Source organism: Perca fluviatilis, chromosome 22, assembly GCF_010015445.1.
Source record: "Perca fluviatilis chromosome 22, GENO_Pfluv_1.0, whole genome shotgun sequence".
NCBI classification, from domain to species: Eukaryota; Metazoa; Chordata; class Actinopteri; order Perciformes; family Percidae; genus Perca; species Perca fluviatilis.
In genome coordinates this window covers 24,893,994-24,907,200 of record NC_053133.1, presented here as the reverse complement: position 1 = coordinate 24,907,200, position 13,207 = coordinate 24,893,994, and the positions used below count along the sequence as shown (strand labels likewise).

The 13,207-nt window shown below is 38.8% G+C and overlaps 2 protein-coding genes and 1 long non-coding RNA gene across 4 annotated transcripts in view; 1 reads left to right on the top strand and 2 right to left on the bottom strand.

Moving 5' to 3' along the window:
• Window positions 1-7,703, bottom strand: part of irf9 (interferon regulatory factor 9) — a 19,790-nt gene extending 12,087 nt beyond the window's left edge. For both annotated transcript variants that reach the window (XM_039789969.1, XM_039789970.1), the window contains exons 1-4: window positions 7,598-7,703; window positions 7,085-7,147; window positions 5,519-5,641; window positions 5,234-5,414 (exon numbers count right to left, since the gene is read on the bottom strand). In XM_039789969.1, the coding sequence (XP_039645903.1) occupies window positions 5,234-5,414; window positions 5,519-5,641; window positions 7,085-7,141 (361 nt within the window). In that variant the 5' untranslated portion in view covers window positions 7,142-7,147; window positions 7,598-7,703. The remainder of the gene's footprint in view (window positions 1-5,233; window positions 5,415-5,518; window positions 5,642-7,084; window positions 7,148-7,597) is intronic.
• On the top strand, window positions 2,501-12,183 carry LOC120552180. Its single transcript, XR_005637972.1, has 3 exons — window positions 2,501-2,597; window positions 8,636-8,689; window positions 11,262-12,183. It is a non-coding gene; the product is annotated as an uncharacterized LOC120552180 (long non-coding RNA).
• LOC120552174 (E3 ubiquitin-protein ligase RNF31-like) overlaps window positions 9,086-13,207 on the bottom strand; it is a 27,925-nt gene continuing 23,803 nt past the window's right edge. The window contains exons 23-24 of the mRNA XM_039789967.1: window positions 12,095-12,260; window positions 9,086-9,721 (exon numbers count right to left, since the gene is read on the bottom strand). Coding sequence (XP_039645901.1) covers window positions 9,674-9,721; window positions 12,095-12,260 — 214 coding nt within the window. The 3' untranslated portion in view covers window positions 9,086-9,673. The remainder of the gene's footprint in view (window positions 9,722-12,094; window positions 12,261-13,207) is intronic.

Here is a 13,207-nt window from a genome sequence, read left to right as displayed (position 1 = left end):
GGTGTGAGTCTGCGTGCGGTGTGGGGAAAATGCTAAAAATAAAACTGTTAATCACCAACTACAAATATCAACTCTTTTCCCTCTGAGGATGCAGGCGCAGATGTGTGCTTGTACATATTTCTGCTCAATTATGGAAGAATTCATTATCCCAATAATTTTGGTCAATATTGTTTAGCATGACTACACATTGACTTTTGGAAAGATGTTGCATTTACTGAACTTAAAAAAACAGTGAAATGTGGCCGGGTTGGTTCAGTGGGTAGAGCAGGCGCACATATACTGAGAGGCTTATGCCTTGATGCAGAGGTCCAGGGTTCGAGTCCGACCTGTGACGATTTCCTGCATGTCTCTCCCCCCACCCCTCCTCCCCTTTCTCACCTAGCTGTCCTGTCAAATTAAAGGCGGAAAAGCCCAAAAAATAATCGTAAAAAACAAACCGTAAAAACACCTCGAACTGTGAAAGAGTTGAGTGAAATGTAATGTGCAAAATAATAGTTTTTCTCGATTTCATTGTTTTTGTGATCGAGACAAAATCAATTAATGGCACAGCCCTACTTGTACACCAAAATAAATATGATTTTCTTTTTCCAATAAATATCAATTAGAAAGACTTTATGTACGTCGACCTGCTGTGTAGCTGAAGTTATTAAACCTCTTATTTCTAAATGACTATAAACCAATTTTGAATTATTGTTGATTTTAAATATAAAAATACATAATTTCTGTAGTGGTGGAGGAACTAAATCCTTTACTTAAGTAACAGCACTAATGACGTCTTCAACTTCTTCCTACCCCTTTTTGAACATAAACAATATTACAATATATATTTGCATTGCTTTATTTGTTGCTGAGGATCCAGTTAGTTTTTCTATTTTATTGCTTTCAGGTTTTACTTTGTGTCTATTTTTTTTTTTTTAACCTGTTCAATAAATTGACTAAATAAAATAATAATAATGCCACACTATAAAAATACTCTGTTACAAGTGAAATTCCTGCATTGTAGAACGTTACTCCACCGTAAGGGCTTACTGGTCAGTGTAACACTTATCAGTTCAATTTTCTAAGCGCAAATGGACATTTGGAAAAACAGAAAAATATCCAATTTTTAATTTTTTTCCACCATGACAAATTAAAAAATTGGATCTTTAAACTGTTTTTCCAATTTTCTGTTTTTATACAGAGGATCAAAAATTTTGAAAATTACGTCTGGGCTCCAATTATTCAATACTGCCATGATATTCTCTCCCTCGTTCCGCCTAGCTATGACCCGACCCCCCCACTCGAAACCATCAGTTGCAAGCACCTCTGACCCCAAAGTCTATCAGTTTTAATTTTTTTTTGGTCCATATGCAGTTAATGACCTGCATATTCCGCAAAGTAGAGGAAGTCAAGGCGAAAGGTTCCAAATGTCCGTTTGTGCTCAGAAAATTGAACTGATAAGCGTTACACGGACCCTTACTGAGCCCTTTGTACAAACACAATCATTTGTTTTACAAGCAGGAGCGGTCAAATGTAATATCAGGTACTCCACCAAGTTTGCTGGAACACATGTTATATTTGAAGCTTCCCTGTTGCTGCCGATAGTCTTATCAGAACACGTTCGCCTCTCTGTGGTGTCCCACTGACGCATAAGACGATATAAAAACATTCAACTGCCAGAACCTTCATTCAATAATGACGATCGCAGCGATAAAACTTCTCCAAATTCCAACTTTTTTTTAACCCTCATGTTGTCCTCGGGTCAAACTTGACCCGTTTTCAAAGTTTTTAAATATTAGAAAATATGGGATGTCGAAATAAGTACCGAAAATGTAAAAAAAAAAAAGAAAAGGACAAAAAGTTGGGAGAAGCAACAAAAAAAAAAAAACACAGGAAAAAACGCGCCCAAAACGTGGAAACGTTGAAAAAAAAAACCCAGAAATGTAAAAAAAACTAAAACTTTGAAAAAAGTGGCTAAAACCTTTTCATGGTTGACAGGAAGACAACACAAGGGTTAAAGTAGTAAGATGTTGACTTACTGATTGTTGAATGTATAACCGGGCATTAGCAGGATAAAACTCTTTATATCAAAGAGGTTATAATAATAATATAATTATTATAATAAAACACTGGACTTTCAAGCCAGAGAACGGAGTTCGCTTTGCGGGGGAAACTCATATTTTGACGACAAAATTTGCTCTGTACCTGGCTCAAAGTCACTCATTTTCGGCTAAACACATCTACTAACTAACCGCTGGTACGACCGAGCTGTGAGGGAGGTCCGTAGCCGGCGTCACGAAGCTCTGTAGCGGCTTAAACACCTAGCAACTGGCGCTCAGGGCCATGGAGCTGGTAGCCAGCCGGCAGTCTCCTGATATCAAACGTTTTGATGATATCGTACGGCACCCGTTGATGAGAATGCGTTGACTTACGGCAGCATTGCTTTGTGGGATATTTATGCTGTCGTCGTCACACATACAGTTTTAGCATATTATAAATAGCACGTTAGAGTGGAGTTAGGACGCAGCCTCTGACTTGGCCTGTGGTTGCGTCTTTATACAGAGTGAAGGTCTGCTGCGGCCACATGCACATCTGGATATTGCTGGGAAGAAAAGAAGGTAAGCCAGATGTTTTTATTTTCTTATTTGAACAATAGGCCTATGTCACACTTCCTGCTTCCGGAACGCGGACTAGGGAATCAGAACTTCCGGTCAGCAGTCCCTTTCTCCTCCATAAGGATTTAGATTATCAGCCATAATGTCTAAACCATCCCATAATGTCTAAACCATCCGAGGTAGACTGACCACGAGCTACGAGGTTGTGAAACAAAAGTCTCTGCTCCCGTAGAAGTTAGAAGTCTGTATGAAATCAACCTTGTTTTAAGAAAAACATGTTTTATCCGCGATTTTATGGCAAAAGACTACACTACCCACAATCCTAAGCGTAACAGCAACGTCTCGGATTGGTCCAACTCGCTGTTGCCATAGAACGTTTACCGCAAAATCGCGAACGGCTAGAGCTAGCTTAGACCATTGAAGTCTCTGATAGTTTCTGTACATTATCAAAACAGTTAATCAGCACGTTGTTTCTGCACCAATGTGCCGCAACTAACAATTACTTTCATTATTGATTCATCTGCCCATTATTTTCTTCGGTTTATCGATCATTAACATGTCAAAAAAATCTGTGAAAACATGCTTATTACAATCTCTCAGGGACGGCTACACATTTTATTATTTTGTCTGACCAACAGTCCAGAACACAAATATATTCAATATAAAGTTATTTATTATTGGCTGCAGTGTGAGTGTTATTGCCTCTAAACACACTTTCTGGAACTTAAAAGCTAAAATGTCGGTCTGTTTGAAGATTGAATAGCTGAAATATAACAAAAGGTCTTTACTGGGATTCAAATCTAGCAGTAGGAGTCTTCCTAAGAGTTTCATGCCTGTGTCGACTTCTCGTACAACACTGTTCCAGAGTTTGGAAGTCTCAGATGTCGGACCTTTCTGTTGGCGCTTGAACGCAACATGATATTTTACCTCTGGTTTAAAAACGGCTCGGCTTGACCTCCTTTCTAAGTTCTAACTTTGCTGTGAGAGGTAACATTGCTTCATAAGTCCAGTGTTTTTACAGCAGAGAAGTTGCTGCATAGTCTCATATTTTGCACATTTTGTTGATAACGCAACAAACATTTGATAATGTTTTGAGTTTATTACTGACAGTGAGCCAACAAGCTGTGACCTCATGTGTTGGCAACAGCAGTGAGTCTGTTTGGAAAAGATTAGGGCTGCAACTAACAACTCTTTTTTTTTTATTTTTTTTTTTTATATTACATGGGTTATTTTCTTGATTAATTAGTTATGTGTCAAATGTCTTGTTTTGTCCACAACCCAAAGATATTCACTTTACTGTTGCAGAGAAGAAACTAGAACATATATTACATATAACAAGCTGCCATCAGAGAATTAGACTTTTTTTCATCTCAAACTAACACAATTAATTTAATAGTTGACAACTAATCGATTAATTGAGTCATCTTTGCAGCTCTTGAACAGATCTACCTTTATCTGTCCGTGTGTGTCAGAACTTGTTTAAATCTAGGCAGAGTGTGCAGAAAGGCTACTTTCACACCGCAAGTCCATAACTCAGATTTTTTTGCTCAGATACGATTTTTTTGTTTGTCTGTTCACATTACCTTTTAAAATGTGGCCTATAACAGACCAGCGTGAACCGTTTGCAGTTTCGAACTGACCCGCATGAGCAAAAGAACAATAACAATGACATCAGACGCAGCACGCTGTTGCACTAACGTTAGGGAGGTTATGGAGGAAGTGAGCATTTTCTTTCTGTTCTTCCATTTCGTTTGCTATTTTTTTCAAAAAATGTCGCGGTTCCGGTATGATCCTTCTAGTTTTGGTTGAATTGAAGTATTGCCCCCATACACTAATCAGGTCTAACACCTCCCTCTCCCTCCATCGACTTGCTCCATCACGGTTCTCCATTTTGTAGGCCTAGTCACGTTTTGAATTTTACTGTTCTAACTCCCGCCGGCGCATAATTGTGAGAAATGTCGATGTAGATTGACTTAAAAGTTGCATCAAATCCGCCTCGGTTGTTCACACTGCGGCCGCGTTGGAAAAAAAAAACTCAGACCTGGCTCTGATTCAGGACCACATATGGAAGTGGTCTAAATCTGATTTAAAAAAATCTGATCTGGGCAAGATTGGAGTGTTGAGCCTAGAAATCTAGACGCACCTTAGCGGCAGCAAATTTAATTAGCAGACAGGGGGGGGGTCTAGGCACTCTCCGTTGGCTTGCGAGCTGGAAAAACCAAATTCTAGTCAGGCCAATCACATCGTGTATAGAGTCGGTGGGCGGGCTTAGGGCTGCTGCTGCTGCTGGGAACAGCGGTCTTCTGGAAGACTTGGAGTTAAGCTTTTCTTTGAGAAAAGAACAAAGAACGGCACTGAACTGTCATTCTTAAAAAAGGAAGATGTGTTCGGAGTTTAATCTTTCAACTAGTGTTGCTCTGATTGGTTGTAGCGCTATCCTATTGCGTGCAGAGGGAATTAGAAAGACAACCGGTTATCCCGCCCCTCGGATTGAGCCCTGCCAATGGTGAGTTCCCAGACCCAACATCTGGATGTGGGTCTGGCTTGTCAGGCTAAGTGTTCACACTATTTCTGAAGAAGTCTGACCTGGTCACTTGCCCCCCCCCCCCATAAATGACGCCTATGTGTGGGAGTCTCACCCTGCTCGTTGATGGGGACCAGGCGGTAGACCTTGTACGGCTCGGTGATGTCCAGCTGGGCTCGCTCCATCACCTCGCTGAACTCCGGACTCTTGTTCAGGGCGCAGCGCAGCCGCGTCTTCCAGGACGCCGGGTTGTCCTGCCCCCCGTCTGTCAGCTTGCCTTTGAACTCCGCCCACGCCTGCCGAAGACAGAGAACGCCGCAACGGTCAAACCTACGCCCTTTTTTCAGAGACTCACATTGACGGATTTGGGAATTAACTGGAGCTAGAAATGCATGGTGACCTTGAAGATGGCGGCGTCCTCGTCCTTCCGGAAGTCCTGTTTCCCGGCGTGCTTCCAAGGGATGCGGAACATTGTTTTGGCGTCGTCGTCCCACACCAGCCCCGGGTACTTCCCACTGCTGACCTGCAACAGCCAAACAACACGGAACAAGTTCAGTTTCCTCGCTAAAGTGTCTCTGAACTACAGGTGAGATAGTTGTGATGGGTTATTATAAAACAAACCTGTATGAGGCAGTAAAGGGGCTAATACGTCATTATTAATACTTATTAATAATGGTGTGCTCATTATTCGATTTTGTTTAAAAGAACATTTTGATTTTATTAGATTTTTCTCAAATGTGAGGATTTGCGGCTCTGCAGAGATTAATCGTAAACTATTTTGATAATCGACTGATCCGTTTGAGTAATCTTTTAACCCTTGTGTTGTCTTCCCCGTCGACCATGCAACTTTTTTGTTTTTATGGGTCAAAATGTAAACTTTTTTTTCAACGTTTTGGTCGTCTTTTTAGACACTTTTGTTGCTTTTCCACCTGTTTTTTTCCCCCCACTTTTCCCCGTTTTTTTCTGCACCTTTTGACGTTTTTGTGTGTTTCTTTCCCCATGTTTTTGTCGCTTTTTTCAACGTTCTTTTATTAAAAAAAATAAAAATAAAATGCTATGAAATTGAATAAAACTTGTGAAGAGCGTTGATGGGAACCATCCACGTTCTTTCTTTTGAAAATTTGGTTGAAAGAAACACAAATTTCTGACATAGAAACTTTTTGAAAATGGGTCAAATTTGACCCGAGGACAACATGTAGAAAAATAAATAACGATTTTCTGATTGCAGCTTGTTAAATGTGAATATTGTTCTAGTTTCTTCTCTCCTGTGTGACAGTAAACTGAATATCTTTGAGTTGTGAAACAAAATGGGACATTTGAGGACGTCGCCCTCGGCTTTTGGGAAACACTGATCCACATTTTTCACCATTATCTGACATTCTAAAGACCAAACAACTAATCGATTAATCGAGAAAACAACTGGCAGATTAATTAACAATAAAGAAAAGAGTCGTGGCGTGCAGCCCTAATCTGTTCCTAACAGACTCACCACTGTTGCCAAAACATGAGGACACAGTTTGATGGTCAATAACAAACTCAAAACATTATCAGATGTTTGTTGACATCAACAAGATGTGCAAAATATAAGAATATGCACTGTTAACATTTTGTTGCCTCTCAAAGCTCAGTTAATGGTGAAAATAATCAACAGATTAACTGAGAATGATAGTTAGTCCTACATACATTGTACTGGTTGTACTTGCATACTTTTACTGAAGTATGGAGTATTTAAAGTGTAGTATTAGTACTAAAGATTTGGATATTTCCTCCACTGAACATGTCATGTGTTTGTTTGATTTCACTAGAGGCCATTCTGTCTCTCTTTCCCTTTCCTTCTCCCCCCTCCCTTTCGATCTTCCTCACCCCTTCCCTCACTCTGATGCACTCACGCAACACACACACACACACACACACACACAAACACACACACACACACACACACACACACACACACACACACACACACCTGTTCGACGATCCAGGAGCGCAGTCTGCGAGTGGAGCGCATTCTCCCAGCTACCATGACTCTCTGAAGACAAAAAAAAAAGAAAAAAATCACCCAAAAGAGACGCACAGACTGACACAAACAAAACACAAACCACCATCAGATGCAAGCCACAACACGTCCCGCCCCCCGACCTCCCTTTTTAAAATAACACTTTAAATAACAATATAATAAGCATTTCAAACAATACTAATAAAAACATTACATTTCAAAGTTCAAACGTCGACTTTATTTAATGCGGATGTCGGTTTTTAAGACTCGTGTGAGTGCAGTTCTAGCTCAAAGCCGAGACCGTAAACAAACAGATCACAACATAAAAACAAGCTCCAGTTCTAAAATAGCTCTTTTTTTTTTAATGAAGTCTGGTTTGGGAACGCAAAATAACTGCTTCCACCTGGTGATATATTTATATAAGTATATTACATATAGACGCAAAGGTGTTAAATGAAGGAAGTAGATTTGAGTTTCGTTTACCTCAGTTGCGTTTCCTCCGCGGTGCCTGCAGCCTGTGAGTGTCTGCGGTGCGGGCGGCTGTCTCGGCTGCCTCCGCTACCTCCAGCAGAGACGCTCCCTTTCCCAGAAATCACGTGACTTTAAAGAATGGCTCTGCGTGTTTGGCCGCCAGGGGGGGACCACGGACATTAAAGATATGTTATGTAAATGTTTTTGTGTGTTTATTTAGTAAACTCTAATCATTCCGTAGGTATGTTTATGTTTTTTTTCTTCATAGAAAATCACATTAGAACTGCTAATCAAGGTTACAGTGCTCAATATACAATACATCACAAATTATGAGTTGATTCTGATTTGTTGTATTACAAATCAGAATGTGCAGATTAACTGAAGTCATCAAATGATTGTAGTGGACTAAAAAGTATATTTGCCTCTAAGATGTAGTAAAGTAGAAGTATAAAGTTACATAATATGAAAACACGCAAGTACAAATACTTCAAAATTCTACTTAAGTACAGTACTTGAGTTAATGTACTTACCAGTAGTTACATACCACCACTGTTATTATTTTTTTTAAAGATTATCTTTTTGGGGCTTTTTCTGCCTTTATTTTGATAGGACAGTTATGTGAGAAAGGGGGGGGAAGACGTGCAGGGAATTGTCACAGGTCGGATTCAAACCCTAGACCTCTGCGCCGAGGCATAAGCCTCTCAGTACATGTGCGCCTGCTCTACCACTGAACCAACCCGGCCACACTTTTCCCCTTTCCCTTATTGTGTTATATATCTTTTTTCTGTGCACGTTATAGGTATACAAAGTGAAAAAGCCCAAAGTCCATCCCAAAGGGACTTACCATCCAATTCAAAGCATTCATTTATCCTGACTAATACACTGTCTATTTAATAATTACAGTGTCATTTTTTATATTTACAGTTCAACTAGTTTGGTTTTAATATCAATCACTGATATTATCACCAGTATTACACACAGAGATTTTGTGTAAGTAAAACAGCTGATGTATACTGTTGAAATCTGACCTTGGTTAATGTTTTTTTTTAGGATGTTAGTCTGTGATACCTTCTTATCCTTGCTGCCGAGTATCCTGCCCTTAAGGTAAGGTTACATCAAATTCAAACTAGTTTATTAATGTTTTGTATGTAAAATCTATTCTGCAAAGTAAATATTAGCAGTAACTACCAAGCAAATGGAGAGGAGAACAAAGTCCTTTTTGCTTTCATTCGTATTACAGTTGAAAAGTAGTAGACTATAACAGTACCAAGTAGAAAATGGAAATACTTTCTTCTTAAGGAGGCCTACAGTACTTCGTCAAAGTACTTAGATACATTTCTCCACCGCTCCATGTAGTATAAAGTGTGTACATCAGTATTACAAAGTTAGTACGTTCTTCACAAAACTTTAATAGACTGTTAAGTGTGACATCAAATTATCTAACTAATGATTTTACACTGCCAAAAAACTGATGGGTCAGAGTACATCAATAAATCCACATTTCAAAATAGGTGTTATTTATTGGATTCATCCATCTTATATAAAGCAAAACAGACAAAACCCTGACAGCAGAAAATCTAGTCTCTCATTTTTATAATTTCCCCAATATTGCTACATTGGTTTTTTTTTTTTACATATTTTAACATACATTTCCAAAAAGAGGCTCTTCTTTCAAGTGCAAAACAATACATCAAACATTTTTGTACAAGATCCAACTTGAATTATTTCCTTCTTAAAGTATTTTGAAAGTTGAAAAGTGTGTGAGCTAAACGGAGATGAAAAACAAAGAAATGAACTGCTTCATCCCTTCGTAATCAGCTCATCATGATGATCAACAAGGAAAGACAAAAGCTTCAACTGTGAAAAATACCAAACAGACGTGTATGACCAGATACAGCTGCCGCCCATTTAAATTTTCCAGCTGACTAAGCCTTGAGTCAGAAGTGGTGTCACAGGATGGAGACCAAAATGACTGCTGATGCAGGTGATTAAAACAGTCTGTAAGCAGTCAGAGCTGCAAACTAAATTATTGTGGTATAAGAGCTTGATGAATGGATTTGAGGATGGTTTCTGTTCAGGGAAATGCTTTTATTTGTTTCGAGGAACTTTTTCTCCAAGAGGGACCTCCATCAGTTTCTGTGGGTTGAAAAAAAAAAAATAAATAACAGATGTTACGTTCTTTATCTTAAGATATTTATGTCCGAGCCCGACACAGTTAAAATCTCATTTTTTTCTCATACTAATGACACATGTACATTTGTTTGGGTGGAAAGCCTGCTTTTATTCGTTTTTTTCCAACTGCTTACACGTTTTCAAAACCATGTCTCCTTTTTTCAAAACTCTACACACAACTCCCAAAACCTACACACACAACAAATGCCTCACATCTCCTTCAAAATGAAACACTGCATTCAAAATGCCATAAACACATCTCAAAATGAAGCATTTGCATCAAATGGCAAACACTTTTTTCATAATAGTAAATATTTGGATATACCATGTAAACACTGTTGTTCTAAAACTAAACTTTGACCTTGACCTACATATAGGCCTATACTAAAGCAGTGATTGGTTAGTGTTCAGTTATGACATAATGTGTTTGCAAATGTGAGGGAGGTGTGTGTGTGTGTGTGTGTGTGTGTGTGTGTGTGCGCCCTGGTAAATAAGTGTAGCATTTTGATTGGTTGGGTTTAGAAAAGGGGAGCAAGTCACTTCTTGTTAGATTTGTGTGTCTTAGGTAGAGAATTGTGTGTAATGTTTTGAAAAAAAAGGTGTTTTATGCAATTGAAAACTGAGTGAAAGGCTGAGAAATAGCTTCTGGTTTTGGAGATGTGCGTTGTAGTTTTGCACTTTGAGTGAGAGGTTTCTAAAATCGTGTGACATGAAAAGATTTTGTGTGGTAGCAGTCGGAAAAAACTGTAAGCAACTGTAGGAAGGCATTCGGAAATGTCCACAGATGAGCGCATCAGCGCACGCGGGGTAACAAGCGCACGTTAATAAGCGGTTTAATTTAAAATGTTCAATGCCTTATCACGCTGATGTGACAGAGCCCGAACCGAACCCGAACATCATTTCTAAATATCTGTCGGAACCTGGCCCAGCCCGTCGGGTCCCAACGGGCTCGGTTCGGGTATCCATCCTCTACTTAAACATTCAAAACAAATGATACATTTTAATTCAAAAGCTATTTGTGTGTTATATTGTGAAGAGCATATTATTTAAAGAGTTATGTTTGAACATCCAGTACAGATAAAGCTATTATGTACTCAAGGCTGTAACCCTCTAATATTGACTGTTGATTTGGGTCTATCTTATGGTCTACTTTATTCACTTATAATGCCCATTTTCAATGCTGTCTTTTTTTAAACTTTATCCTTGCACTGCTATAGTTTTTATATTACTATATCTACATTATTCTCTTATATTGTCCATATTTAATGCTGGTCTCTAGACTTTATCCTTGCACTATTGGACTTATTTGCATGACACCCACTCTCATAGAGCACCCTAGCATGCATACTGACTCACAGGGTCAGTCCCTGCCCTGTCACTGCAAGCGTCTCATGCTTATACATCCCTTAGTACATTCATGTGTATTTTTGATTTAGTATCTTTCCTTTTATTGTCCATATTATTCATGTGGATTTGCTATTTTATCATCCTGTTTATGATGTAGGTGTATGTTGTGTGTGATGTCTTTAAGCTACTGGGACCTTGGATTTCCCCTTGGGGATCAATAAAGTATACCTACAGGTATCATACACTTTAAATGTTTGTTTTTTTAGACATTTAAGATAATCTTTAAGCAAATTTATGACAAAAGATAAGTAGTAGTAGTAGACATATGGTTGTTTAAAGTAATTTAGGTGTATCTACATTTTGCCAACAGGAAGTGTAAGTATAAAGACAGTGTTGCGTTCAGCAGTAGGTTTAAAGATTTGTACCACCACAAAAAGAAATTATAAGATGGCTAAATGTAATTAGATCAAATGTTTGTGGCAATTAAGAACTCAAATGAAAATGTACGACTATTCAATGCCTTTTAAGGCCTAATATTTATAGAATAGAATTGAAGAGGTTTTTAAGGCCCTGCAGAAACAGTGTGTACTGTTAACTGACATAACTACTGCTTTATAGATAGATAATGTTTAGTGCAATTCCCCCGTTCGCAGACTGTTACGTCAAAAATTGAACATATCTTTTCTTTTGAAGTTACCCTGAAAAGCGAAGCTTCTCAACCACATTTAAAACTAGGATTTTTCTGCAACTTGGACGTGATAATTGAACACCTGCACTGGACGACTGGTGCCTTGCTAAAGAGCATCTTGATGGTGTGGTGAGAGGGAAGGATCTTTGCAGCCAGTGTGGTAAGTCAAACCAGTGACCCTCCCTTCCTTATTCATTTTAGAAACTATTTTTCCATCTAAAGATCTGGCCTAAAAACACATGTTGCTGGAGTATCCTCCGACACGACCCTGACCTCTGTGTCAGGAGACAGAGGTTTCTCACCTTGAGCAGTCGAGCATGGTAAACGTTATCGTCCTCGTTCTCTGCTCTCTGAGTGTCCACCTGGTATCTCTCGCAGGCCCGAATCAGCTCATTGGCCTCGTAGAGCGGGGAGGGGTCCAGCGAGTGAGCGTTTATCAGACTCACCAGATACTCCCTGTAGTGCTTCCTGCAGGAACAAAGAGCTTTTGTTTGAGACTCGAGTGATTTTAGCACACTGTAGAGTTCTGAAACATGTTTCATTTTAAGATAATTCAACTCCACCTGTCTCCTTAACAAAACTAAGTCCTAAAGTTGCTCCCTGAATGAGTGAAGGGATAAAAAAAAAAGACCTAACATGGGAAGAATGAAGTTGTTTTTAGGAATAGGAAGAGTGTAGGATCCCCAAGAGAGTTTCATTTCCTTTTCACGGACGTGAAAATAAGATTAAAGGAAGTGGTGGAATGTAACAAAGTGCATTTACTCCACTGTACATTTTTATGACTTTTTTGACATACTTACTATGACTTTTTTCGAATTACTACACTAGGACTTTTTTCGACATGCTATCGTATGACTTTACGATATGCTATACTATGAATTTATGACTTTGACATGATATACTATGATTTCTTTCAAAAATACTATAGTATGACTTTTTTCGACATGCTATATGAATTTATGACTTTGACATGCTGTAGTATGACTTTTTTCGACATGCAACAGTATGACTTATTTTATCACTTTGACATACTATACTGTGACGTTTTTGTGACTTACTATCATATGATTTTTTTTCAACATGCTATAGTATGAATTTTAAATTTTTTGTATTAAAAAGTTGATTTTTCACACATTTTAGGCCTTTATTTCCACAGGACAGATGAAGACATGAAAGGGGAGAGAGAGGGGGGAATGACATGCAGCAAAGGGGCCGCAGGTCGGAGTCGAACCCCCGGCTGCTGCGTCAAGGAGTAAACCTCTATATGTGCGCCTGCTCTACCAATTGAGCTAACCCAGCCACAACTATAGTATGAATTTGGACTTTTTTCGACATACTATTATGACCTTTTTCGACATGCTATACTAGGACTTTTTTCAACATAATATAGTATGAATTTTTTATTACTTTTTTCG